Source organism: Tetrao urogallus (assembly GCF_951394365.1).
Source record: "Tetrao urogallus genome assembly, chromosome: 1".
In the NCBI taxonomy this organism is placed as follows: Eukaryota; Metazoa; Chordata; class Aves; order Galliformes; family Phasianidae; genus Tetrao; species Tetrao urogallus.
In genome coordinates, this window is record NC_136813.1 from 116,756,658 (window position 1) to 116,780,430 (window position 23,773).

The following is a 23,773-nucleotide window of genomic DNA, read 5'->3' on the forward strand; positions in this document are numbered from 1 at the left end:
TAGAAAAAGTGGGAATCATAAGACCTGCACATAGTTATATGCCCAGTACGGAAGTCGGCATAAGGAGAATGACAGTGGATTACAGAGAATAAGGTCAAGGTTGCCCATTCATGCAGCTCTATCTGATATTGGCCCCCTGATGGACACACTGAGTAGGGAAATAGAAACCTACTGTTGTATCATAGACTTCACAAATGCATTCTTCAGTATTCCCATACAGGTCCCACTGACAAGGGTATGTACATTCGCCAACTTATTGTCAGAACTTAGTGGCGCATGACTTAGCAGAGTGGAATACTCCTAATAACATCGAAATGTACCACTATATTGATGATCTCATGTTGATGTCTGACTCGCTAGAGGCATTGGAAAAGGCAGTAGACTCACTGACATGCCAGTAGAGACAATGGTTGCTCCATCAGAGAAGAGTCCCTTTCAGGAAGATAAATATTTCATTCCTGAAGATGCCTGGTGTATGAATGGATCCAGCAAGTCTAACCCAAGCAAGTGGAGAACAGTGGCATGCCATGCTTCTACTGAAACCATCTAATTTGAAGAGTGGTATGGTCAGAGTACTCAGTGGGCAGAACTGCTAGCCATGTGGATGATTATAACCAAAGAACCCAGTGATGGTACACTGAATGTCTGCACAGATATTTGGGCTGTGTACCAGGATTCACTCTTTGGACTGCACAGTGGACTACCCAGGAATGGACTGCTTGTGCCCAACATATCTGGGGTAGAGATATGTGGCTAGACATATGGAATGTGATTAAACACGGGACCATAAATGTCTACCACATCTCTAGCCACCAAACTCTACACTCTCCAGGAAATAATGAAGCCAGCACACTGGCTCAAGTTCTGTGGATGGTGAATCCTCAATCGAAGAACATCACCCACTGGTTACAGGAGAAGCTGCGTAATGCTGCACAAAGAACAATAGGCCTATCCAGGGCCAAGAGCAAACCAGGCATACACTGTCAAGGCACTCTCCAAGTTGATGGCCACCTATGGGACACCTCAAGTCATGAGTAACCAAGGTACTCATTTCACTGTTGCAGTGGTATAGCACCGTGCAGAAGAAAACAACATTGAGTGGTGATTCCACCTCCATATGATACAACTGGGGCAGGCCTTGTTGAACATTATGATGGCACTCTTAAGTCTGTCCTGAAGGCAGACTCTCAGGCCATGTGAGGGTGGGTGAAAAGACTCCATGAAACCCTGTGAGACCCAAATGAAAGGCCTAGAAACAGCAGACTCAGTGCCCTGAAGATGTTGAAGTGCTACTGACAACACTGGTGTCCCCGCTTAGGATCCCAATTATGGGCATAATGATCAGGTCAGCCTGATGATCAGGTCAGACCCCAAACTTGCAATGAAAATAATCTTCTGCTCCCTGCCCCTGAGAACCTAGAACCAGGTACCAATGAAGTAGAATGACCTTGGAAGATGCAAGTAGGACTAAAATGGTGTGAACTATTTGCACGCTGGGGGAGATTATTGGAGGCTGGGAGATAAGTAGTCCCGCTGGTAATAGGTACATGGCCTGCAGACATCACGATCAAGACTCCTGTATTCATCTCTAAGGGGACTTCGATCATGTCCCTGTGGCAAATCAGGAACCCCCTCCTCCCCCCTGCTTTGATACCCACTATGGGTACGCAGTCTCAGATATAGAGCTAAAGGATATGATACAGACAGCTGCGACATGCCCCAGTGCAGAGAAGACAGGAAGTCCTGTAAGTTGTATCCTAAGGAAGATGGTCTTTCAAAAGCTTCTGCCCATACTATCCTCAGGTTTTAACCAAATAAGGAAACCCTGAGCAATCCTCACCACAAAGATAGAGTGTCATTTGTTATTCACAATGCTACCACCAGCAGTAAGACCCTCTTGTTTGGATTTTATGATGAGAGCACAGTTGTTCCCAAGGAGATTGATAAATTGCAAATGTAAGAATTCTCTTTCCCTTTTTCATTCCAAAGCGAGACCAATGTTCTGCACTTCCATATTGCTTTATCAGTTGAGAAATAACCATTTTACACATTACTCTTCTTGTACCACAGGTTGATGCCAATAGTGAAATGACGATCTCGATGGTGACATTAGAAACGCAGACATTCCGCATATATGGTCACAGGTACAACTTTCAAATTTTATTGGAGGTTTTGGTTCTTTCAGATTTGAGATTATCTGCTGATAATGTCTAAAAAGGTGAACAATATTTCTATTGGTTCCTTCATATAGCTCATGCTAGGATGTGAACCTATATATTTCCTCCTTCGTAGTTATTTCTGACGCAGAGAGACACGCATGCAGAGAGTTTGGTCTATATAGTGCCTAACAAAGAGTTTTTATCCAGCCACGGTAAGGATGGCAATGAAAGGATGTCTTTCATCTTTAGTGTTGTGGCTCCTTCTCCTCACCATTCAGGTTTCTCTAGGTAAGTACAATAATTTGCATAAGGTACTTGGCTAAGGAAGAGAATGTGAATTCAGTATAAATTGGTTGTTATTCCATTAGTCTGTAAGGCAAAATGTCAAGAAAGTGTTTAAATACATTTGTACTTAATTCAAACTCCTTGGTGATCCTGGCGGAAAAAAATAAGCCATTTGTAAGAGTTCTATATTTTACTGATATATTAGCTATCTGACATTTTTACAGAGTTCAAGTCCAAGTTCAGTGAACAGTTGAGCTGTAATGGAAGCCTACTGGATATTTTTTATTACTGTCTTGTCTCCTCCATTGAGCTTTGTGTAGATGGAGTCAATAACTCTAGGTCTTTATTTAAACCCAGTTAAAATGCTGCTGTGTGCAGTGGTGTTTGACTGGGTAGTATCTTCCCTTCCATTTTCCTGTATGTTTGAATTTTAACACTAGTTATCTCCATGCTGTTGTAGGGCTACGTGTATATATTTGAAATGAACTATAAGAACCAGATTTTGGAGTTCATATTTTTGTCTCTATACACAAGGAGTTAGTAACATAGCACTATGCCTGATGGTTGCACCCTTGTATGATGAAAATAAGATTTCATGGTTGATACTTTCCTAAATGTAGTAGAGACCTAGTTTTAGAGGCTCCCACTAGTTGTGTGGATGCAAATGGATGGGAAGAAGTGGCGTGGGACTTTCTGTGTAAAGGAGTGTGAACAGCAATATTACAGACTTGTATTTAGACATCTCTGTAGCAGAACTGTACTAAAGAGTAAGTTATCTGCCAATTTTATAATAAGAGGAAGCAGTAAAAGAGTGCCTTACAATGTAGATGGGAGTAGTTTTACATTGACACCCCATTATCAGCACTGGCAACCCACGCATCTGCTCTGGCTCTGACCATACTTGCATATTCCACGCTATCACAGCCCCCTGTTTGTCCACAGGGACTTTGGAGAGTGCAGGCAATATCAGAAGCACATCAGAAGTGAGCTGAAATCTTGATAGGCATGCATGCACCCTGGGAAAAGAACTGCATGCCTCATTCTTATTCCTGGTCTGCGAGGGGAACCAGGTCTTTAGCAGGAACAAGCCCAAATTTTACACCCTTTTACCCAAGCAGAACCTCATCCTGTAACTAGTACCACTGAATTTAAACTTGGTCCTTGTTAGGATATGCTGTGGAGTGTGAGTGGAGGTAATATGTCTATAGGTAACATAAAAAACATCACAATAGATTGATTTCAACAGATGACAGTTTCAATTAGAGTGTATTAAAAATTGTTGGGTATGTTTTGTCTAGCTTTGCCTCTGCATTCAGCCCTGCATTCTGTCATGTGCTGAAAATAGTATGTCAGATTCTGCACTTAAATATTCAAGTGCAGAGAAACAGATTAATCAATTGAGGATCTGTTTGTTTTAGTCCTGAATGTGGCTAACAGAAATAGGTTATCTGGTTCCTTTAATAATGAATGATGACTTCAATTTATAAATGTTTTCTCTATTAAATGTTTGTTTTTAAATACGTCTCAAGTACAAAGGCTTTTTGTAGCTCTTTGTGCTAAGTATTTGAGAGAATTTTACTCAGGAAATTTGAGAAAAGAAGACAGTTTGTACAAAAATATCTTCAGATGTTGCTACTTGTCATCCACTTGAATAATCTCTTCATGTTTCTGAATCTAAATGACAGACAGGAAATTGTGGGGAAGTGCAGCAGTATTAGCACAGAAGTAAAACCTTTGCCTGTGTACAAGAGCAATTCTGTGTCAGTGCCATATTATCTGCCTCTGAACCAGGAGACAATCAGACTACATGCGGATGGAGACAACTGCATTTTAGTCAACTACTGCTAGCAGTTTGCTTTGGAAAGAGATTATGATTAGTTGCTGAAAGAAGTAGCTTTATCAATTTCTGCATTAGCGCTGACACGAGGAATTGAGAGGAATTAGACTTGATTTAAAATAAAAAGCAAAACGATTTATTTTTGTTTCACTGTGTCAAATGACAGCAAGAAGTGTGATCTGTAGGAACATCTCTCTCCTTTGAGGAAGAGAGAGAATGTGATGCTTCCAAATCCGTATTGTTTTGAGAACTCTTCCAGGAAAAACCTGAGGGTCTTATTAAAATTTAATTGCTTTTCTGTTGCTAATCAGATACTATCATTGATTTACTCTGAGAAGTGTCTTTCTAGACAGCTTGCAACTGTCGCTTCTCTAGATCTCCTACAAGTATCTTTCAAGGGTACAGCCAATGCCATCTGCTCCCATGATAACATGGCCAGCAGGACGTAGGTCTCACCAGTAAGGGCCCAGGCTCAAGTACCTATGAGAGGCAAGCAAGGCAGTAGTGAGTTTCAAGTAAGAGCCCAGATCATAAACAAGTTCATGGTGAAGCGGCACATTCAAAGTCAAATTGGAAGTTGCTATACAGATCAGGACAAGCTCCAGTGATGGCAGCAATCTGCAGGTCAGCATGCATATTATAGAGACTGTGGCCAGACTCAGCTGCGTTTAAGTTGGATGCAAGCACACCTACAATGCATCTGAGGCAGTGACAAAAGTTGCAGACATATTCTTAAATGGAGCCCCAGAGATATGGGCAGGATGCATGGGTGGAGACCCCAGCTGAGGCAAGTCAAGGCCAATAAGATTTGTTAGTGAACTCGGCACTGACAGTCAGATCAAATCTTATTTATAAACTTTGGATTAATTTTCCATTGTAAGCTAGGTTTTGAAATAGTTCTGGTTTGGGGTCAAAGTTGTTAGTCTTCTTATCTGACTCTTCTGTTACCCTCATTTAGATATGTGAACAACCTGAGTGGCCTTCCATGCTCCAAAAGAAGTTACTAGCATCCCTCAGAGATTTTCACGTTCCTTTATATGCTGAAACTCATATCTAATTAAGTTTTAGATGAATCTCTGGTCCTTGCATGTACTTATCTTTTACTATCTTTCACCTGGAAATATAGAGGTCCCACATATGGTAGGTTTTTTGTCATTTTAATTTTCAGCCATGTCGTCTTCTTTGGAGATGACAATTCACACAGGTTTTTTTCCTTTTAAGTTTTCTCTTTGAGAAGGGGACAGATCATATCCAACAAGTTTGTTTCAAGTGTAGTGGAGGCACTAGTTCATGGCCTGAAACAATAATTGAGCACCTGGTGGGAAGGCAGGGACAACTCAGGGGAGCTGAGTGAATGGGAGGAATGTAGCCAGGATTCACTCCTTCCCAGACCTCATTTAAGGGATGGCAGTGGAGGTGAGGGTATCTCCTGCCAGAGATCCCTGCCTACCTGAGGCCTTCCAAAGGTGAGCAATTATTTTCCTGCATCTGTGGCTGCTGCCTTTGGGCTTGTTCTCATTTGCTGTAGTCGGAGACTTTGCCACCCTACTGTTATCATCCCATTATAGTATTACACAAGGACCCAACATTGGTAACAGACAAGCACGAGTACTGAATGATTTAACTGTCAGTGAGCAAACTTCAATTTAAAAAATGTGCCCCAAGACTCTCAGTTCCAGAACAAAATCACCAGAGCTCCTTTTACTATGAAATATAAAATGCCTCTCAAGTATTTCAGTATTGTGTGTAATTCAAATATGCATGTTTGTCAAGCAAACAATTGCATGCTTCATTTGAGGTTAGCCTCTATCCCAAGGTCTATCCCAAGGTTTAAGGCTTGTTATCACTGCTTTAATCTCTCATTACTTGATAAAACTGTTCTTAAAGTTCCTTCTTGTGAAGGCACCAGCCACTGGTACATCCATACATAGGTGCACAGAATAAAGTAAAAAGAAACAGACAGCGCAGGTCATAGCTGCACAAGTCAGCTGAGAAGCAGCCTTTTTGTCCCTTGTGTCCATTTACCCTTCTGTTGTGCTATACTTTCTCCTTCCCAAGCGATCTTTGGGTGCTTTTCTTTTGTATCTCATACAGTGTCCCATATCCTGGGATAGTCCCAGGAAGTGCCACAGCAGGAGCCTTTTTCTCTGATTGGATTACTAAGGTTTCCCCACCTGCCTTTGTTTCTCTGTGCTCCTTTGCATGGGAAGATGAACTTTCTAACACAAAACCTAACGATCTGAATGTCATCTTTATTGTTTCAATACAACAGTAATTGTTCTTAATGGAATCTGCAGGAGGTATCTTTATTTTTTGTTTCATTGTTTGTTTTCAGTGCCTTATTTATTTATTTATTTATTTATTACTGTCTGCTAGGATTCAGAATACTAACTCAATGTTTTTGCCTTTTAGTCAAGCAAAGAATTTTTTTTTTAAGGAGAAGCTGCTCCAAAACTCTTATCTTAAAACCTTTGACTTTTTGAGGGGAAAAAACAAAAACAAAAAAAAAACAATTCCTGAACAGTTTTTTCTTCTCATGTAATTACATACTAGACTATCTACCTTTGTTTTCCTGATGTCTTTGTAAAATACAACTCAAATCTATTATCCTGCTTTCTGAGCTCAAGCAGGCTATGGTGTAGCTTTATTTTCTATGAGTTGCTTCTATGTCTCATAATCATTCCTGCATTTGAATGTAATAAAATTCTTCTTGTGTTTTCTTGCTCTTAGGTCCTTTTTCTAGACTTCTGTATAGTAGCTGAAGCTCTTATAGTAGTAGTCCAAAATAATAAAGCAAGAAAACCTCATGTGAGCCTTCCCTCTTCTGTCGGACTGTCATCTGCTCTGTACGGAGTGTAATATTGTGTGGAACAATTTGTAGAAGAATTGAAATATTAGTGGAATTTTGATATTAGTGGAGAGAAATAGGCCTGGAAACAGAGGATCACAGAGCAGCAGGCACTGGAAGCAGAGAAGAAGAGGATTTTTTGAGGATAATTTTTACATCAAGAGGGGGTGGGGCATGAGGAACAAGATGAATACCTACCTACCTGCCCATCTTCTGCTTATCCTGCTGCATCTCCCAGAACAGGTCACCAGCCCATGACGATATCTGCATGAGACATCTCTTCTTGTCATGTACCCCTGACCAGGAGGACTGTGTCCATGGCAGGGTATTTAAAAAAAAAAAAAAAAAAAAAAAAAAAAAAAAAAAAAAAAAAAAAAAAAAAAAAAAAAAGACTTTGGGGGGCACTTAGTTGCAAATAATAGTTTGTCTGAGAGGAAGAAATTGAGGAAGAACAATAAAAAGAAAGGAGAAACTTCTACTGAAGCCCTTATGAGGCACAGGCTATGGGCATTTCTTGGCATTTTCCATCTCTGACATGTCAGGAGCAGAGACAGCTTGCATGTAATTAGAAATAACTTACATTTTAGCAGTTCAGTTTTCTCAAACTTGTAAATACACACGTAACACCCCGAAAGCAAAACAAACGAGAACTTTATATGGGACTATTTAGAAAGTGATTCTTAAAAATAAGGTTTAGGAGTAATAAGAATCTGATTAATCATCTGCAAAAGATTGTAATGATTAGACTGTCATATTCATAACCCTCTTCTGTCTCTGTTTATGAAGGGGATGATGAATTGAAGCTGATAAATGGAACTAGCCCCTGCTCTGGGAGAGTGGAAGTAAAACATGAGGATCGGTGGGGAACTGTTTGTGATGGTGACTGGAATACAGAAGATGCCGAGGTTGTTTGCCAGCAAGTAGGATGTGGGTCTGCTGTTCAGGCCCTTAACCGAGCTCCTTTTGGAGAAGGATCTGGACCTACATGGTTGTATCGAGTAGAGTGCCGTGGTAATGAATCTGCTCTCTGGAACTGCCCTCATGCAGGCTGGGGTGGCTTTACCTGCCCTCATTATTTTGACGTTGGAGTGATCTGCTCAGGTAAGAAGTTATATAACCTTTAATAATAGAGCAATTCCCACAATACAAAGGAACTCAGATCAATCTTTGTCCTAAATGGATAGTCTAGTAATGTGGTCAGCACAGAGGTAACACTTCCTCCATGGCCTCTGAACCCAAATAAGTATAACCCAAATAACCATTAAAACTTCTGCTGACCACAAATGTGTGTCTGCTTTGCCTTTGCACAGCAATGATATAGAACAGAAATAGACATAGTAAATCACACAGAACAGAAATAGAAACACCATTTCTTTCTACCATGCCTCTTGCAGTCAACATGAGAGCAATAATCAACTTGCTTTTGGCCAGGAAAGGAAGCTAAAGAGAGGGTGTAGATGGGGAAGCAAGAACATTCTGTATTATGCTATCCAAGCATCCTCCTCCTTTAGATCTTCCTGTAAGCTAAGATAGGGATTTCTGGAATGGCAAAGAAATCCAGTGTATGCTCAGTGTTTTTGCTTGCAATATGTGCTTGGTTTTGCTCCCTGAAGCACTGCAAGAGGTTCTTTCCTCTCTTCAAGACTTCACATTCATTCTTTTTGACTTTCATAAGGTTCCTGTCAACTTACTACTTCCTCCTGTATTTGCCAGAATGGCAGCTCTGCCCTTGAGGTTATCTCAGCTCAGTAAAAGTTTACTCCATCAAGCTCTCCAGGATGCTGATGAAGATACAGAACAGAACAGATCTCAGGGAAGACAACAGTGGTAATCCACTTGTTGCCAGCCTCCAGGTTGAGTGCAATTCACTAAGAACTACAATCTGAGGCTGACTGATGAGCTTTTTGCCCATCTAGTAATTCACTCATTGAGACTGTTACAAGACACAAAAATTGTGCAAGACAGTTTCAAAGACCTTGTTGAATTTGAGGTGAATGGTATGTACTGCTCTTATCCCATCATTCACAAATCAGTCCTTTTTTCAGAGAAAGCAATCAGGTCACATAGGCATGGTTTACTCTTGGAAAATCCATGCTGACTCTCCTTGTTTACCTGCTCACCTCTCACTTCACCTGCTTAGAAATATGCTCCTAGAATACTCACCCCATGATTTTCTCTGACCAGCCTGTAGTTTAGTTCTCCAGGTCGTCTTTTCATCCTTTTCTGAAGATGAGTGCAACATCTGCCTTTTTCCTATTGCTAGGGATATCATCTCTACAACCTTTTGAAAATGGCCTCTTTTTAGAGAGAGTGGACTTGAAAGAAAGTTGGTCAGTTTAGATAAACCGCATTGCATCCCATGGGTTTATTTAGGTCAAATTCTTTCTCCTGAACTCTGTTTGCTCTGCACTTTTTCTTCTTTCTCACCCCATTCAATATTTGGAAATCCACTATTTCATGGTGACTAAAGGCTACCAAAGATTTTTGTAACCCCAACCAAGCAAGTTCCTCCTTGCTACCAAATAGATGTCATGTCTGTGTTTCTTAAATATATGCAAGGATGAGGACTCCACCATTTCCCTGGGCAGCCCATTCCAATGGTTCTCCACACTCTCTGTGAAGAAATTCTTCCTAATTTTCAGCCTAAACTTCCCCTGCCACAACTTTAGCTCATTCCTTTGTGTCATATCACTAGTCATATGATAAAAGAGACAACTTTTAGGTGTAGAGAGCAATGAGGTCTCCCCTCATCCTCTTTTTCTCCAGACTAAACAATCCTAGTTCCCTTAATTGCTCCTCATAAATCTTCCATTCCCTTCACCAACTTCATTGCTCTTCCTTGCACATGCTTGTGAAAACCAATATCCTTGAAGTGAGGGTCTGAAAACTAAGCACATTATGTGCTCAGTAGTTTTGCCAATGACAGCATAAAGATGTGTGATTTGGAGATTTTCTTTTTTTGTTTATAGAAGATTTCACCCAATTCCTCACCTTAATGGGTGGTTTGTAACAAACTCCCACCACAAGATTAGCCTTACTAGCCTCTCCTTTGATTCAAAGCCACAAACTCTCCCACGCTCTGTGGAGTCACTCTTGATAAACTTGAGATTTCCCTTGACTGCACCGTTGGTGCTCATGTGAACAACATTTTCCATGCACCTGCACAGCTATAAATTCGTTGTAGTGATTGTCTGTACTGCACAAAAACAAATCCATTACTATTTCCATATTACATCCGCTGAGAAGAAAAGCATATAAAATAAATATCTCACCCATGAACAGTGGTGGAACTGTTATGATATGAAGTACTTCACTGCTAATAGAGGTGGTGTGGAGCTGAATAAAATGCAAACACCAAAGAAAAAAACAGTGTTTTATGCAAGACCTATAGAACTTCAAAAATGTTATTGAGTGGAGTTAAAAACAAGCAAACAAACAAAAAAACAAACACCAGGTGAGACATAGACACTGAGCTTGGCTACATGTAGCCCCATCTGAGTGGAAGCAAGTCTACTACTACAATGTGCAATGCCACAGAAGAAAAGCAATGCAATGCTGTTTTCAGGACAGGTCGTTTCTCTCAAGCTGCTGTGCCTTAGCTGACACATTTGATCAAAACTGAGATGGGCTTCACTCAGGGTCTGCACAGCTAACTTTCATGTAGTATGCCTTGCCTGAACGAGATCTCCAGAAATATGAAGCTCATGAAGTGATGTGCAAAGGTGTTCAACAAAGCCTAGGGGAATCAGCAGTGCTGAACTTGAACTAATAAACCTGTAGACTTCCAGTTCACACTATAGAGGCGTTTCGTAGTTGACTCTGCTCTATATTCTTCTGGAAATCCCTTGATATTTGTATAATACAGGTTTTCTTCTTATTGAGGCACTTCAGTCTTCTATTCCTTTGAATAGTGAAGACTTGAGAACATACACTTGTAAATGCTTACGTGTTTATTTATTTATTTGTGGATTACTGTTGTTCAAACAAGTTGCAAATGTTCAAAATTCCCCTTGTTCTAGGGCTTTCTGAGCACTTGTTCAAGATTTTATATTTTCATGTACTAAAAACACAAACATTCCCATAAGCTGTTTTTTTCCTCTGATTTTTCTCTTGCCAGCAGCATACAGATATTGCCACAACAGCTATTTAGAAGTTACTGGTCCTCAGAGACATGCATTCCATGTGTCTTGCCCATGAATGCACGAGAGAAATTAAATTAGACCAGCATAATCAACATTCAATACTGATTTTCTTGTTTTCTCCTTCTTCTCTCCTTCTCCCCATCACACAGGTTTCTCAGGGCTGCATCTGTCTGGTGGGGACACTGCCTGCTCAGGACACCTGAAAATAAAACAAGAAGAAACTTGGACTATGGTCTGTTACTCATACATTGATTTCAATGCTGCCTCTGTTATATGCAGTGAGCTAAGCTGTGGCCAGGCTGTGGATGTCTTGAGAGGAGCTCACTTTAGAGGCAGACATGAATTGATCTGGCAAGAAAAGTTCCACTGTGTGGGGAATGAGACTCACCTTGCACACTGTCCCAGGACATTGCAGCATAGTAAGGCATGCTCTCATGATGCTTATGTTCTGTGTTCAGGTGAGACTTTGGACTGATGGATATAGTTTATATGTATCCCACGTTTTCTTCCTGGCAGCCCACCACTCTGAGCCTCTGCATATTTCTATGGTTCTAGGCTTCTTCCCTTATTATGCCTGAGAGATTCAAGGAAGGGCCAGGAGTAAAAGAGTAAAAGAGAGCAGCCTCACAATCTCCTTCATTCAACTGAGAGTCTGCATTTAATCCATCCTTTGTGACAATTTCACTCTGTCACCATGGATGGAGATCTCAAAAGATCTGTAATTTCTCTTACGTTATTAGAGGTATGAGCTCCATAGTGTTTGGAATTCCTTCCTTGTCTTTCTCATATGCATAAAAGAAGAGGTGACCAGAGCAGATAATCAGGAACATGGCAAAATGCATTTTCTTCTCTGCTATTGTGTGTGTTAAACTCTGGTACTTCAGTTAATTATAAATCTGGGAGAGGTACAACTACAGACTTCTGCAAAATCATAGAGGCATAAGTTACAAATATTTAATGGAAAGAAGTTCATTTCATGCATTTCCCAGCCACAGAATCGTAAAATAGGATCAAAGAACTGTCAAGGTTGGAAAAGATCACTAAGCTCATCTATTTCAACCATCAACCCATCACCACCATGACCACTATATCATGCCACTCAGTGCCACATCTGCCTTTTTCTTGAACAGCCAGGGCAGCCAGTTCCAGTACTTCTTCCTGAGTACTCTTCCTGAGATGAAATTTTCTTGATGTCCAATCTGAACTTCCCCTGGCACAGCTCAAGGCCATTACCTCCTGTGCTATCACTAGTTACCTAGGAGAAGCAGCCAACCCCCACCTGATTACAACCACCTTTGAGGCATTTGTAAAGAGTGATATGGTCTCCCTTGAGACTTTTCCAGTCAAAGGGCTGCAGTCAGTTTCAAACCTGCCTTGGAAATGTCATGCTGGCTGTTGTGCTCTGCAGCCCTCTGAGGAGCCAGACAGCCTAGTTAAGATGCCTATGACTGAGAGGTCTTGGCTCCTGTTCCTGTCCTGCAAGATTCATAGCTCAGAGGTTTCGTTAGAAGGAATATTGTGCAAGAGTGAGGCAAGGGTAGGCAGTATAACAGTATGAAAAGTCAGAACAACTGCATGGGGATTGCAGTAGGACACTCCACATCATACTTAAATAATTGTGAATCATTACCTGATGGACATGACCTTTTGTGTTTTGTACCTTGTGCTGTTACATACATGAAAGTTCAGAATTGCACTGAACTGGTTACCGATTAATGTGAGAGGACTTGCTACTTGGAGAGAAAGTGCAACTAGTAGCTCCCATTCTGTGTTTCCCAAACACACACCGAAAGCAAGACAGGAATTTAAAGATTGTCTCTCCAAAAAAAAAAAAATATATATATATATATTCTACAAAGTAGCAGCAGCACTCTGGGGGGAGAAGAGAACAAAGCAGAGAAGGAGAGAAGGAAATTCAGGAGTTAAAAGACTTTCAGTGATGTAGTACGGGCTACAGCATGGATGATAAATAATTGTTTCAGAGTTGATTTATGTGCTTCCTGTTCTACCACTCTACCCAGTAGCCTGGGACACAGAAAGGGTTAGTAGACTAGATCTCTCTTACAATTTTCAATGTGATAGCAATAAATAATAATACAAATGCTTAAGTCCTTCATTATTCCTGCAGGCTATGGCGGATACAGGTTGTCAAATGGCAGTACCACATGTACAGGGAGAGTTGAGCTTCTTCATGGAGGCTCATGGGGAACGCTCTGTGACTACTCGTGGAGTTTTCCAGCTGCCAATGACCTCTGCCAGCATCTGGACTGTGGAGTTGCACTGTCAATACCAGACGGACAGTCCTTTGGAAGAGGAAATTGGTCTTTCTGGAACGGTACATTCAGCTGTAAGAAGAATGGCTCATACTCAAGAGACTGTTCTGTGAGTGTTCTAGATCAGAACGAATGCCCTGCTGGAAATGTTGCTCGTGTGATATGCTCAGGTGAGCAATGGAAAGGGCTAAGAGGAGAAATGAAAAATGGCTTCTTTGAGACAGTATGGACCCAAAAACCAGAGGGTATCTGTACAGCCAATCTCTGTATTTAGCCTGCTGCTACAGGTATTTCCAGGAGCTGAGGCTGCACTTACCACAAGGCTGCTCACTCTCTATGAAACCCTCTTTGTGCCAGGCAAGAGTAAGGGAAGGGCTGCTCCTGAGGAGAGAACAAGCTGGGTCCAGATGGTGAGACAATATGAGTGCATCCATCAGGGTATAGTCTGAAGCATCCGAACACAGAGGGCTGAACTGTAGAGAAAAACGAGGAACAGCAGAAGACAGGGCAGTTACACCAACCACATAGTTAAGGCAAGGACTGAAGGCCTGGTTCGGGCTTAATTGAGTCCTTGGACCAATGGCCTGAGTTGAGAGACACAAATACATCTGGTCAGAGTAGTTTAGGTTCACTCAGAGCCTTGAAATCTAGTGCCTCAAGTTCAAAAATTGCAGGAGATCAGATTCTGATTTCTAATCATTCTTCTCAGTAAAACAGGGGGACTAAAATCCAGTTATACGTATGGAAATTCTTGTGGCCAGTGGAGCCACTTTTTTGCTTCTTCTTTGCATTTTTCTTTTTTTTCTTCTTTTGCATCTTCTTGCATTTTTGCTTCTTCTTATTGCTAAGGAAAATTCATTTCCATTTCCAAGCCAGTTTTTAGTTCATGCTCATGAGCAGTTACCAGTATGACATCTTGGTATTCATTTTCTCTTATATTCAGGGTGCCCAGGGGGCAGACTAGCGAATGGCAGCACATGCTCAGGCAGAGTGGAAATCCGCCATGGCGATACATGGGGAAGACTCTGCCGCTCCCACTGGAATTTGCAGGCTGCTAACGTCCTCTGCTATCAACTGAACTGTGGCTATGCAAAGTCAATCCAGACAGGAGACAGTTTTGTGGATGGGAATGGACCTGTATGGAGAGATGCTTTTCACTGTGAAGGGACAGAGTCCTGCCTGTGGGATTGTGCTCAAGTGACTTTGGGCAATCCAACTTGTTCAGCCAAAGAAGTAGCCACTGTTGTTTGCTCAGGTAAGTTAGGAATGTTTTCTTTTCAGGTTTTGTAACTTCAGATCAAAGCAATCTTGGTGATCTCACTTTGCCAAGTTGTATATGTCAGCTTATATTTAATGTCCTTCTCCTTCCTTCACTACCCACCCATCACACTTCTGTCCCCAGTTTCAGCATAAAAACTTCATTTAGTAGGATTTCACTCTAAAGGAAATCACATTATTTAGATGTGCCTGATTCTAGGAGGATCTAACCTTTTAGCTGGGTATGTCTATCTTGCTTCCTGTTGCAAAATCTTCTGGGCATAGAAGCAATCAAAGCCTTACCACAGGCTATCTCCTTAATCACTGGTGTGAAATACTCTTTACCATCATATAATTTTGACTTCCATCTCTCCCCTGCATGTTATTTCTACTGTGATAGCAGCAGAAAATTTTATTCATAGCGTTTTCCAAACCTTTTGAGCCCAGGTCTTGCTGAATCACTCAGACTCTCAGATGGTCAGAGCCGCTGCGATGGGCGTGTTGAAATCTCCCTTGATGGCATATGGGGCAGAGTCCTAGATGACGACTGGAACATCAAAGATGCTCATGTGGTATGCAGACAGCTCCAGTGTGGAATAGCAAAGAGAGCCTATTACCTTCCAAGGTCTGAACGAGGCATCGGTCCTGTGGGCTTAAGAAGTGTCCAGTGTGATGGAAATGAGACTCGGCTAGTGCTCTGCAAGACCTCCCATTCTCAGGTGCTGTCAGCAGGAGTTGCTGAAGATGTTGGTGTGATCTGCTCTGGTGAGTCACTGTGTGAAAAGAACAGAATGCTTTCTAGGGTTTTCTCTAGCCAACCTTGTGCTGTGGTCTTACCAGATCTTAAATAGGCATGGATCAGAGCTTGTGAAACTCACCTACTTGTAGACACTAAGAGATAAATGGTAGTCAAAGAAGCAAGTGAAATTCACACATTTCTTTCTTCATCTGAAATTCTTAAAGAATTTAGCTCACAGAATCAAAAAGAAATAACACAATACAGAAGTCGTAAAAGCACTAATTTGTCAGTGACTATCCACATTTGAACTGACATCAAAGAACTGAATAGATTTGGTTTTGTGACTCTTCTATATATGTGTAGGCACATGCAGTCTTACTAGATATACACACAAACAACTATTACTACATATCTCTTAATTTTTAACGCATCTGTTGCGGAACCTGTTTCTGATCTAAATGCGTTTAATTAGAAAACAGCTTCTCAGACTTTCTAAAATAAGGTGATGTCTGCATATACTTACCACGACTAGACTACCGCTACCCATTTGCAGTAACCAACAGGAATTACTTAAACATTCACCTATTGCAGGAGTAATCCTTTGCCTTGATGTGGTTTTAGCATCACAGGAATTCTACCTAAGAAATCATAATAAATGAACTGGAATCTAACAAGAACATGATGCCTCAAATGTGCTTTAAATATATGCTCATTAAATTGACCAGTGCATTATCAATATATTCAATATTGTCAGTTGCATTTTCTTCCTGCAGAGAGCCGGCAGATGAGGCTGGTGAATGGAACAAAACGCTGTGCTGGGAGAGTGGAGCTTTATCATGATGGCATCTGGGGCACTATCTGTGATGATAACTGGGATCTATCAGATGCAAATGTTGTTTGCAGACAGCTGGGATGTGGATATGCCATCAAGGCATTAGACTCTGCTTACTATGGAGAAGGCTCAGGGCAAATCTGGCTGGATGATGTGAACTGCACTGGGTCTGAATCCAATATCTGGGCATGCCCCTCTAGGGTATGGGGTCATCACAACTGCCAACACAAAGAGGACGCTGGAGTCCTATGCTCAGGTATGTTCAAAAAATACATTTCATAGCCTGTGAGCTGAAAAAGAACACAAATGGGAAAGCTGAGAATTGGTGGAGTCTTGCTTGAACAGCTTGTTATTCTCTCCTGTCTGCAAGCATGGTCCATCATCACAAAGGGTGTACTTATTTGGCATTCACACATGTACACGCAAAAGGGCATGCTGAGGGATTTCGGGGATAAATTGGAGGGTTGCTACACCAAGGGGCTGTGGCTGCACGTTGTGCAGAAGGAGGTCATCAACTGTCAAGTGCCAGACTGTTTGCCAGTGGACAGGGTCAGCACAAAGGTCACAGACACCACATTAAAGAAGTGTGTTTATCTTTACTTCAGTTTAAAGCACTGAGATAATAAGTGCAATGATACAGCAAGAATAAAACAGAACAAGGCAATGTGCCTAATTGTTACTGCATGAATAATAGCAATAGTCATTAAGAAAGATACATCACCAATTGCCCTAATACTTTACCATCATCCAGATTCGCAGTTGCTGGGGAGCTTCATTTGCAGCAAGGATTTGGAGAGCCTTCCCAACAACAGGGAAGTCCTACACAGTGCATCCCCTCATAATTGAGGCCTCCAATTTCACTATAAGATGATCCAGCTTTTATATTGTTGAATAAACACATTTACATGACAATTAGGAGGAAACATCCGGTTTCATTCTCTCTTTGGATTGCACCAAAAGCCTGGAGAGGGCTCAAGAAGGAGCCAAAGAGGTTTGTGTGCTAGTAGGCCACTCTAGGCAAGGGCTGAGGGAGCAATATCCCTCCCATTGTATGATATCTGCATTTTCCTTACCTCCAGAAAAGTGTGTGACCAGCTGTCATGGGAGCCCCCCAAAAAACTGTATGCCCTGAGATCAGTTGAATGATAAAATACCGGCCACTCCTGTGGATTCTTGGATTGGGACAACAGTCAAAATCACTGAGGAAGTGGCCCCTATTATTTGAAGAGTAATGCTTACTGAATGGTTGGTCTTTGGAAACAAGACGATGAAATGTGTGTTGAATCATGTCATCTGATTCCATTTTTATGCCTTCACTTTCAGAGTTCCTGGCTCTGAGGCTGGTGAATGGCAGTGGCTGTGCTGGACGGCTAGAAGTTTTCTACAATGGGACATGGGGGAGCATTTGCTCCAATCGTATGTCTCAACTCACTGCAGTAACTGTATGCAAACACTTGAACTGTGGAGATGGTGGGGAAATCGAAAGAGATTTCAAATATGGCAGAGGTTCTGGGCCCACATGGCTGGATCACATTGAGTGCGCTGAGCAACACAGCTCCCTGTGGCAATGTCAGTCAGACCCCTGGGATCCTCAGTCATGTGATAACCGAGCAGAAGAGACCCATATTTCTTGCACTGGTAAATACAAATGCATCCACGCAATACCTCCCAAATATACATACATCCGCACGTGCATACATGGACAATATGATGCTTACTCATGTTTATCTGTTTCCACTTCATATTATTTTCAGTTTCATGAAATTGGCGCAAACGTTTTGTCTACATCTCTGCTGAAAATGAGTAAATTAAAATGATATCAGTGTTAAAATCCAAGGGAAATCCCTGATGGGATGCTGCCACTGCTTATCTGTACATTAAAAATGTGTGAAATGCAATTAGTCTGTGAGATTTCAGTTGAGACTATTCAAGAAGACTAGAGACATACATGTATTTCTGTATGTATGTCTGCAAAGCAGTGCTTATATACATACAAATACATATGCATGCATATAACCAAGTGCAAGTGCATGTTAGTTCAGTTCTAAATTATCGTTTCTGGTGCCTGCTTTTAGGACAGTATCTCATATCTGTGGGTTCCCACTGAAATATAAATAATTTTTAGGTAACTCAGATCTCTTGAAAGACACTTCAAGAGAAAAGAAAACAAAGTCATCAGAGAGTTTAAAGATTTTTTTAATATACAATAATAGCCAAACACTAATAAATGCTAACTACTACATCAACTACTAAATAGGTTACACATTTATTATAGGAAAAATGCACTTGATGATTAATACTCAGGAAGTTTACACTCCTTCACTCTTTCCAGAGAATGATCGAATTATTTAATTCAGTATTGAATTTCTGCAGGAAGAAAAGGAACAATGACTCCTGCCTCATTTACTGAGTGTCCAAACTCTACAAGTTGCTCAGGTACTTCTACCCCCTTGTTTTTCCTAATTAATCTCTGTGGACCTTACTGCTATTCAGGCAATACAGATGCTTTTTTATTCTGCAGACAAGGACAAGTTACGTGTTGTAGGAGGAGAGGATGCGTGCTCAGGAAGAGTGGAGATTTGGAATCAGGGTTCCTGGGGAACAATCTGTGATGATTCCTGGGATGTGGCAGATGCTAATGTTGTATGCAGGCAACTGGGCTGTGGTTCTGCTGTGTCTGCTCTGAGTGAAGCTGCCTTTGGGGAGGGCTCAGGTCCCATCTGGCTGGAGAAGGTCCACTGTAAAGGAACAGAAATGTCACTTTGGGACTGTCCTTCCAAGCCTTTGCTTGGCAAAAACTGTGATCACAAGGAGGATGCTGCCGTGGATTGCTCAGGTTAGTAAAATGGTCCTTTGGTTCATCACACAAACTGGGGAGGGAGGTGAATAGAGGGATATTATGCCATCTGTCCATCCCAGTGATTAGCCTCTTTATAATTCTGACTGAAGGAACCTCTCAAACGATATGAACATATTCTTCCTACTTGTCAGTTACCTCTTCCTTAATCTGGACTCACTTTCCTTTTGTAGGTGTGACAGAAACAACAGCACCTTCCACTAAAGCAGGTAAAACATTCCTTCTTCACCCTTTCTTCCTCCCATCAAATTAGGGACTTTCACTGTCACTGATACTGCAAAACAGGTAAATCAGAAATATATCAACCTGCTTTAGCAAGGGGGTTGGACACAGTGATTCTTGAGGTCCCTTCCAACCCCTGCAGTTCTGTGATTCTGAGATATTCCAGCTCATTAGAAAGCATCTCCCACAGTCTTTTGTAAAGGAGAAATGAGTGGCACTATTTCTAGCTGCTGAATTCTTTCTCATTGAGCAGAAATTATGCAGCAGGTGACCTGCCTCACTCTGCTACCTGAGCACATGAGGAGACTTCAGAGGAGCAGCCTTTGGGCTACTGGGTTCTTCCCTATGTGTTGCCTCTTTGTTTCCATCTAGCTTCACCCCACCGCTCAGCGACAAATAACATGAGAGCTTCAGCACCTGTCATCCTCTGCATCATCCTGGGGGCCCTTCTCTGCCTGGTTCTTGCCATTCTTGCTGGACAGATCCAAAGAGCCAGGGCACAGCAGAGAGGTGTGTTGGTATAAAATGCTTCCTTGAAATGGCTGGCAAGTTTTTAGCTGTCTGGGGGAGATGGGTGGCTGAGGTAAATGACACCTGCTGCTGCACTGAGATTTTCACTCATTCTCTGTCCACTAGTACATCTGGAAACTGACAGCAGCCAGGACAACTACTGGGAGTCTTGGGCCTGGTCTTCCTCTGTAGGATACATGAAGTGACCTGCCTGTGTGGAAAGAAACAGAGACAGGGGAACTAGCTTGAGAGTGGAAAGTGAGGTCAATTTGGAGAAACAGTTTTCCAGTGAGAAACAGCAAAAATGCAAGCAAGGACAGCCACCTTACTAAAGGTGGCTTTTAGAATATCAAATCAGTACAGCAACTGGAAACCTCATAGCTAGTAGCACATTAGATCTCAGACAAATGAGTAGTAGTATCTCCAGTTCAGACTGGATCTGCATGAGATCTTTCCCTGAAATGCCACAAGCGTCTGGAAAGCTTTCAGTCTCCTGAGTAATGAAGGGGCTATTAAAAGATAACACAAAACATAACTTTAAAACAAAGAAACTTAGATATGCACAGAGATGGAATAAATAGAATGGATCTGTTTTCAAATCCAAACTTGCTTCCTCACCCAATATCTAAGGTCTCTTTGTCAAAATAAACTTTCTCTCCATACTTATTCTTAGCCAGCACTTCTTAGTGACTTTTTGTGTAGTAACCAGATTGTGTAGACCCTGTTAGATCCCTCCATCTTTTCATGACCATGGCCTGAGTATGGACAGAGTCTGTGAATGATCATGCATTTTATGTTCAGGCTCCAGGCTACCCTATGACTCCTTCAATGAGGTTGTCTATGAGGAGATTGATTACAAACTGATGAAAGAACAGCAAGGGATGTCTGGCCTCTCAGGTATGTGTGTCTTTTTCTCATCAAGAGAAACAAACTAAAGCTAATTTCTTCTGGTGGCCTCAGTATGAAACTGTGAAGCTCACACATTTACCAGGAAACTTCTGGTTTCTCCCATAATTCTTCTCTCCTACCCTCAGATTTCCAAATCTGCCAAGCCCAGACAAGCAGCTCTGAAGTAAACATGCACCTGGCTTTATTCAGCACTTTTTGGTCTTCATTTGCACACTCAAACCTGCTCTGGAAAGCTCTCTTAGAACTCTGTTTTATGGCAGCTTCCCCTCATTAGCATCTGTGGTCGGTTTCACTGATTTCCCCACTAAAGACAGTGGAAAATGAGAGACAGGGAAAAAGAACTGCAAATATTTTTCTTCAAAGGTTTGGCCCAAGTTTGTATCCAAACATCCAGAGCTGACAGCACAGGGCAGCTACTTAGCTAGACTATTTCACTGAAGTTTAACAGAGAGTGGTTAAAGTAATGAAAATACAAGGAAATAGGTGCTTTACAGAGATAGACACAGAGCAATTTGTTACTGTGCAATTATGAAATAAAGTGGGGAAGACTACGTTGACATAAATTTTTCCACTAACTGCATTGTTCCAGATGTTTGTCCTATTCCTGTTCATCTTCTACATTGTTTTCTGCTTTCTACTTGTTACAACAACATATGACAATTATTGGAGCTGTATCACTGTGACATACTATAGAGTCCTCAGGAGGAACCTTATTTTCTTACCATTCATTATTATACTACTGTCGTTATTGCAGGACTTATTTTTGGATCATAAACTAGTGCTCTCTCTAGTGGAAAACCTATCCCTATTACTATTAATACCTATCCTGTTTCAGAAATCTCACCATTGCCTGGAAATAACCTGGAAGGTGGTTATGATGATGTAACAGATGCTCCTGGACCTGAAGATGCTTCTCTTTCTGAGCAGAATAAGCAAGAAATCACTGGGGTCTCAGAAGAATGTGACAGAAACAAGGATTCATGGAAAGGTGAGGCCAGAAGAGCACTGCTACTAATTTTCGTATCCTATAGTTATTGTACCAACCTCAGGGAAAATCAAGGTGGAGTATACCTCAAAAGATCACCTAGACTTTATCTAATCACTGTAAGGAAGAAATGCTATCCCATAAAATCACAGAGTCATAGAATGACCTGGGTTGAAAAGGACCATAGTGATCATCTAGTTTCAACCCCCCTGCTATGTGCAGGGTCACCAACCAGCAGACCAGGCTGCCCAGAGCCACATCCAGCCTGGCCTTGAATGCCTCCAGGGATGGGGCATCCACAACCTCCTTGGGCAACCTGTTCCAGTGTGTCACCACCCTCTGTGTGAAAAACTTTCTCCTAATATCTAACCTAAACCTCCCGTGCCTCAGTTTAAAACCATTCCCCCTTGTCCTATCACTATCCATCCTTGTAAACAGTTGTACCCTCTCCTGTTTATACTCTCCTTTCAAATACTGGAAAGCCACAGTGAGGTCTCTCCGGAGCCTTCTCTTCTCCAAGCTAAACAAGCCCAGCTCCCTCAACCTTTCTTCATAGGAGAGGTGCTCCAGCCCTCTCATCATCTCAGCTCCCCTCTGCACTGCTGGCTCATGTCCAGCCTCTTGTCCACTAGGACCCCCAAGTCCTTCTCTACAGCGTTGATCTCAAGGAGTTCTTCTCCCAGTCTGTATAAACACCTGGGATTGCCCTGGCCCACGTGCAACACTTTGCACTTAGCCTTAAGGAATGTCATTAGATTCACATCTACCTATACTTCAGGTAGATGCTTGTTAGACTGGTCTTTCAACTAATTCAGTAGGTGTTCTCACAACTTCTGCAGGTAATCTACACCTATGTTGTTTTTCTCCTTATAAACACTGCAAGTGAGAACAGACTTTATCTGCAGAGATCTAGGAAACTTGATATCCCAGTGTTAGCAGGGAAGCCTTAGGAGGAAGGAGCTGAGAGCAGGGCTCAAGGACCCAGAGATCTCCTCAGGAAGAGCTGAGAGGGGGGGCTAGCAGGGTCATACTTTTCTATGCAGTAACCACCCTCAGTCTATAAGACGAATTATATCCTCCTAGCAGATTTCAAACACCAACAATGGGTTGATCATTCTCCTGTGGTAGCCTTGGGAGGATCCAAATTAGGGCATACTCTTGGGAAGGACAAGGCTAGATCTATTACGTTTGTAATATGTCAGATAAAGAGAGCAAAAAATGCTTTTTAAAGTTGAGGTGGTAAAACATGGAATTGGGTTCTTTTGGCACATTGAATAATTGCTTTCATTTAAAATGATTATCGTTAAATTCATTAAAAATGTTTATTGGGAAAAGTATGCTTGATCCTTGGATATTTTTATATGTGGCAGAAAGTAGAATAAAATAAGCTTTTCTCAAGTCTTTCTGGAGGCAGCAACAGACAGCCCATGCTGTCAGCTGCACAACCATGGGACGTAACACATGCAGAGTGGGCATTTATCTCAGTGTTTTTCCTTTCATTGCTTTCAGACTGGAGTCCTAATGTGTCAAGAAACAGAACATCTGGAGCTCAGAGAGATTTATCCCCTGCTCTTGAAGACACAGGGTACGATGACATCAAAGAGCTGGGACAATGAATGAGACCGCTGAGCAGTACTGAGCAGTTCTGTAACACATCACTGTTCCAAAAATGCTAATTGGAACCAGAAAAGCTTGCATTTAGGATTAGTTTTCATAAGTTTGGTTTATTTGCAGAGAAGTGTTAACATATGTAGAAGAAATATAAATGTGATTGTTAAGACAGTTTTTCAAACTTCCCATGACTGCATGGACAATTTTGGTTTTTATTTCTAAATATTTTCATTGCTTTTTTTCTTTTCTATTGAGGTAACTTTTCAACATATGGTATTTTCTTATTAAAAGCTGTTTAAAGATTTTT

General features: G+C 41.5%; 1 protein-coding gene across 1 annotated transcript; it reads left to right on the forward strand.

Annotated features, from left to right (window-relative positions):
- Positions 1–2,377: 2,377 nt before the first annotated feature.
- LOC306958596 (antigen WC1.1-like) lies at positions 2,378–23,471 on the forward strand (the record flags this gene model as incomplete). Its single annotated transcript, XM_079550146.1, has 15 exons — positions 2,378–2,447; positions 7,916–8,230; positions 11,421–11,729; positions 13,400–13,714; positions 14,488–14,799; positions 15,249–15,566; positions 16,314–16,628; positions 17,696–18,010; positions 18,746–18,808; positions 18,894–19,208; positions 19,403–19,438; positions 19,824–19,961; positions 20,763–20,858; positions 21,706–21,858; positions 23,365–23,471. The coding sequence occupies 15 exons, from the start codon at positions 2,378–2,380 to the stop codon at positions 23,469–23,471; spliced, it is 3,177 nt and encodes a 1,058-aa protein (XP_079406272.1).
- Between the last annotated feature and the right edge of the window lie 302 nt (positions 23,472–23,773).